The sequence below is a fragment of the Cynocephalus volans genome, chromosome 11 (assembly GCF_027409185.1).
Source record: "Cynocephalus volans isolate mCynVol1 chromosome 11, mCynVol1.pri, whole genome shotgun sequence".
NCBI lineage: Eukaryota > Metazoa > Chordata > Mammalia > Dermoptera > Cynocephalidae > Cynocephalus > Cynocephalus volans.
In genome coordinates this window covers 36148097-36154096 of record NC_084470.1, presented here as the reverse complement: position 1 = coordinate 36154096, position 6000 = coordinate 36148097, and the positions used below count along the sequence as shown (strand labels likewise).

The 6000-nt window shown below is 37.8% G+C and overlaps 1 protein-coding gene across 1 annotated transcript in view; it reads right to left on the bottom strand.

The window, feature by feature from the left end:
- Positions 1–449: 449 nt before the first annotated feature.
- UBE2E2 (ubiquitin conjugating enzyme E2 E2) overlaps positions 450–6000 on the bottom strand; it is a 361055-nt gene continuing 355504 nt past the window's right edge. Inside the window, exon 6 of the mRNA XM_063114307.1 lies at positions 450–1298. Within this exon, the coding sequence (XP_062970377.1) occupies positions 1201–1298 (98 nt within the window). The 3' untranslated portion in view covers positions 450–1200. The remainder of the gene's footprint in view (positions 1299–6000) is intronic.

The window sequence follows — 6000 nt, the reverse complement described above, 5'->3', positions numbered from 1 at the left end:
ATGACTGATACAGTTGAGTTTACTTCTTCCACTAAAATTATAAAACAAAACAAAGCTCCAGGGCAATCACTATAACAATTTTAGGAGGAAAAAGAAGAGAGAAACTGAAAGTGGTTGAACACAACAATCAGCTCAGACTTCACTTTCACAAGGAGGCTATTTTTGGAGTTACATATTTTGATTGTTGAAGTAAGAAGGTTGTAACAGGAAGGATGTCCAGCCAATATGTAGAATGATAATGATCTACTGAAACAACCATAAAATCATCAGGCTATTGACAGCTGGAGAAATTCCACATGCTAAGCAACTCAACTACAAAGAAATATTAGAGGTTTGAGATCAAAAATACATTTGAACCTGTAATTGAATTAGACAAGCCTCACTGCATATAGGGCTACGCAGGTCACCAGGATACAAAGCAAACACTTGGTTACCAGAAGTGCATTTATCAGCCACAGTGATTTATTGAGTGCTTTAATAATACAAGTGTACATCAACTGATCCACAGTCAAAAGTGGCAGGTCCCTAAGAAATTTACAAGCACTTTAAGTAAATCAAAATACATATTATTTTGTTCAATCCAACAGTCTTCTGCATGGGGGACAGAAGGCTAGTGATAAACAGAGTCTCAGTAATGCACAGTGATTCTGATTGAAGCTTTTGTACAAAAACTTGTTCCCAGTAGCATGCACCCACCAATAAAGACTTCAGTACAAAAAATTAACCCTAAGCACTACATTTAAGTAGAAACGAGATATAATTCTGAATTTGTGTTTTCCCGAAGTTCACACAAAAGGAAAAAATCAAAATAAAACAAACAACAAAAAACAAAACCACACAGTAATACAAAGCTTTGTAAGAAAGCTCTTACTATTACAGATCCGACATTGTTTGCACTGAAAACAAAAGTTCCCATCCACGCTGAGGTGGGAAAGAAAAAATCCCAACTCTTTCAAGTTAACAGAAATCAAAAAGGGAATAAAACAAGAGAAAAAAGAGAGAGGAAAAGAGAGAAAGAAAAGAGGGGAGAGGGAGGGAGAAGGAAGAAAGGGAGGATGGATGACATACCATTACACAACAGTTCAAATCTTAATAAAAATAGGAAAATAAGAACCAAGGTCTGGAGGGGTGGGCAGGGCTATTGATGCACTTGGTGAATGTGCTTGCACAGATCCGGCGGGGGCGGCAGGCAGCAGGCCCCTATGTAGCATACCGCTTGGTCCACTGTCTAGCCATCCGGTCATGCTCTGCTCTGTTGGTCATGTACTGTGTGGCAATGCTGCCCACCAGTGGGTCGGCTGCAAGGGAAGCAGAGTCAGGAGTCAGTAATGATCCAGTATCTCTTCCACCTTCTAAGTTGGGGAAGGAGTGTCCCGAAAGCTGGCCCTTTTTCAAGGAGTGGATGGGGAGAAGGTGAGAAGCTGCAGGACCAGTATCACTGCAGCTCAGCCAGTGACCTGCTGCTAACAGATCACACTTCACACCAGCTGCCCGAAGAGTCATCTAGCTGTGTTTTACTGATACTTCTTGTCATATTTCTCTCCCTGTTCCTACCACACACTTTTCACCCTGCTCCCCTTGTCTTCAAGTAGGTATTTCACCGAAGAAATCCAAGTGGCCTAAGAGAGGGGGACTCCAGGGCCCATGATGTGATCTCTTGGGAAGAGGATTGCATGGCCTAGGCAGTTCCTTTACCCAGGGGTTTAGACCACAGGCAGCGGTGGCACGCATGGCCCTCATTACCTGCTCTGAGGGAATGTTCAGAGCCTTAGCTGAACAAAATCAGGCAGCAGCTGTTAGATCAAATGAAACAGGGAATAGATTCTCAATATTCGAGAATATCAAAATCTATATAGCTCATTGTTACAAAAATACTGATGGATGTTAGTAACAGCTAACACTCACCATGATTTACCATGACTTCAAACTTTAACGTATCGATGATGTAGATCTCTGAGGATGCTGACACATGAGGAAACTGGAGCATAAGGGGGTAAGTCACTTGTCCAAGGTGGAACAAGGGGTGGAGCAGGGCTCAGAGCCAGAGTCCACACTCTTAAACACAGGGTGCTTGGGAGATGGTTCTGGACCCAGAATGTTGACAGGATCAACATTTAATGAAAAAGGTCAAAGCAATTAGAAAGAATGTAACTTAGGTTCTTAGAGACCCAGAGTCTCCAGTTCTCTAATTTCATTCTTTCCTTGATTTTTATTTCCCCCACTTTTGGTATTTAGAATTTGGGTGGACTGGAGCAGACAGAGAAGAAGGAACCAAAAGGGAAAATGCGAAAAATCAGCAAAAGTAATGTAGTAGTAGTAGTAGTAGTAGTAGTAGTAGTAGTAGTAATAATAATAATAATAATAATAAAAAAAGTAGAGAATATGGAAGTGTGTCTGTGGTCTAATATCACCTTTAACTAGGAAAGATTCTGAGACTCTAACCTAAGTAAGATAGTCACAGTCATACCTTCTCTATAATAAAAGTACAATAGAAACATCACCCTTTAATTGGTTTGCTGAGGTAGATGATAGATAACAAAGCCTTTGAAAGCCTGCCTATTAAGCCTTGCTTAAGTTTTCTTGGAATTTTCTTGGAATTGTGCTAAGCTTGTTATAATTATCCTGGGGAGAAGCCAGTTTCCTACCTTCACTTAAATTACAAACAATTAATAGACTGTATGAGCTTGTTCAGAACTTCTGTTTCTCTGTCTGTTCTCTGTGATTCCTCTCCTTCACTCTCCCAAGTGCTGACTCTGAAGCTTTACCATTTAAACCAGCCCTGCAAGGGTTCGAGAAGATTTAAACGAGCAATACCAAATGTAGACACAAAATACCTGGGAACTAGCTAAGATACTTTTTAAAAATGTGGTCTTTCAGTTGAGACTAAGTAATGACCTTAGAGTCTAAAGGGCCAAGGTAAGGTACGATCCACATTTCTAACTTTGAAAAAATCACCATGTTCCAATTCCTGGCAGCCTAGAATTCAAAGCCTCAGATGAGACCTGGGCATCCTCAACAGCTTAAGTCTACACCATTCAAGACAGATGTTTGACTAAATAGAACTTATATTAGTGGAACACACTAAAGACCCATCTGCACTTGCTAACTTACTGATTAAGGTAAGGCTTAACGTCAGAAGAATGACTAGTGAGTGGCATGAATGGTCTACCTCCAAACAGTATCATCACAGTGTGTGCACACTGGGCACAAGACAGGTCTGTCGTCTCAGCTCAAAGAAGGTAGGGGGACAAATGGAGGACGGAGGGAATAGGAAGCTGTGGGGTGGGAAAGGCGTTATGTCACGTGTTAATAGTATTTCAGTAAGGGCAGAAGGGGGAACAATCTCAAAAACAAATTAGAGTGCTGATAACACAACTGACAAGGATTGTGCAAAAATTGCTTTGTGTGCTTAAACAATTAACATTTAATTTCTTTCAGCTTTTTTAAACTTTCCAAGTTTAATTTTAAAAAGAAAGATATTTTCCACCTGTAAAATTATACATTCTTACTATAAAAACAATAATTAATAATTTTTTAAACTACCTCAGACAATACACAGAGACAGAAAGCTGTAAGTGAAGATTATCTGCAAATTCACTCAGATAAAACTATTGTTAACATTTTGACATATTTCTTCCTAGATTCTTTTTAAAGCACACCATGTAACAAAAGAGACTAATTTATAGACTGCTTTTGTAATCTTTTAAAAAATGACTATATGGCAAAAAAGTTTTTATATCAATTACAGATCTACATCATTTTTATTTTTTTAAAGATCAAATTGGCTTTTATTAGTGATTCATGAATCAGGCAGCATCTTAAATAGGGTACCTTGAAAAGTTTGTGGAAAAACTGAGTTAAAAAAAATATGAATCTTTCCATACTTCATTTTTAATATTTACCTGAATTAATAACCAATTTCCTGCTTATAGACATTTGGGTTTTTTCCAACTTTTGCTTTATAAATAATGCTGTGAGGAACATTATTGTGTATGCATTTTTGGAAACATGCAAATCTTAAATTTGTTTAAAGTATAAATGAAGGAATAAAATAAAAATATAATGAAGGAATTTTAAAAATGATGTATTATTAACCAAATAGCTCTTAATGCTAAAATGGTTTGATGAATAAAAGAAAAGACTGCAAGTAATGGAATCGAAACTATGCAATATACATGTAGCCAGTGGCTAGCACAGTGAATTTAATGGCACAAGACACTCCTTCTGTAGTGTCTTTATAGTTATCATCCTAAGAAAGGTGGAATCTTGTTACCAGGTTTCATATTTCATGGATTCACATATACCAGGGATGAAATAACTGTCTCCAGATATAAATTATTCTACCCTATTTTTCTAATAATTTCTTTCTGAAAAAGAAGAAAATATTTCTCATCATTTTGGGTTTCTAAATTATTACTACATTCCCAAATCTTTATTAATCTTTGAGATTATCATCTGTCAGTTTTCCTCCTCTTCACTAAAGAAAAGCCACAAAACTTGTAAGTGGGTAAGTAAATTGAAATCAAATTCTCCTACATTCCTGCCTTTGTTTAATAATTATTCGAATTTTTTTGAAAAGAGGTACATGTTCTTACTTATACAGAACAGGGTTAGAGGAGTTTAAGCATTTAATTCACCTAAATACCAGTATGGTATGAATTACAGGTTCCCTACGGCAGATGTACAGGACCTACAGTGTGGTCAATGTAAAATCATGAGGTGGGATTTAGGTATACAATGCTTTCCTTTAAATGACATCGCCTCATATATTTAATAAAAATCGTGCTGTCATTTTGGACACAATACTAGTCATGAAATACTATCCTGAATGAAAGCTTAAGACTGAAAGATCACTGATGATGTATGGGCCACATGCCTTTTTGTAGCCATCTCTACTTCCCCTACCCAACCTCTGCCTCCCTACAAAATTCCAGGAACAATAAAAAATGATGTTCAGTAAATACTTGTGGACAGTCACTATTATTTGCAAGATGATCACATTGAATACTTTATCTCCTCCCCCATTTTTTTTTTTTTTTTTTTTGAGATTTGTGGTATGTGCCCCTTTGATTCTAGAAGGAACAGGTTTGGAAAACTCCTGTCTGATCTCTGTCATGGCTGGGGCTATCCTGGGTACCCTGCAGGCCAAATGGGTTTATAGCCCCATCCAGAAAAGGGAGGAGAGAGACAGGGCTCAAGACTAAAAGGGCTAAGAAGGGGATGAATGGTAAGAGGGAAGTGAATTTGCAGGGATTGGAGAAAAGACAGGCAGACTGTTGAACTGATCGATTCTATACGTAAGGTCAAAGAAAATTCTATCTTGGCTGGTAGGTGGCATGGGAGAAATTACATGGAAAAGTTACAAGGATTCCCCTTTTGTAAAAAAGCATACATGTTCTTAAAGAAACACAAAAATAGTACAGTATAGTGGAAAAGCGCAGAGCTTTAGATCCAGACCTTCCGGGTTTATACTTCAGTTCTGCCATTAACTGAGCCACCTTGAGCAAATTATTTAACTTCTCTGTGCCTTAGTTTCCTCAATTGCAAAATGGAGACAATAACAGTAACCACTCCATAGTTTAAGAAACTTATAAATGAATTAATCCTTGTAAAGCACATAAAAATTGCTATTACTTTCAAAATGAAGAGAGGCAGATACGCATTTGTACATGTTTTAGAAATACAAATCTGATCGTCTTTCTTTAGATAAAATCCAAAGTCAGCATGTTTCCCAACATCTTCTGTGATCCAGACATTATCCTTCTAGCTGCCTCCAGCTATGCTTTAATCAAAATAAACTACTTTCAGCTTCTTTATTTAATAAGCACTGCTCTGTCATGGCTCTGTAGCTTTGCTTATGCTGGTTCTTTGGCCTGGGATAACCTTTTCCCCTTCTTTGCTTATAGGAGGCTTCTACTCACTTCTCAACACTTAGCTCAACCATCGCCTCCTTGGAGATGTCTTCTAGGGACTTCTTAGCAATCTATCTCTACTTCTGGA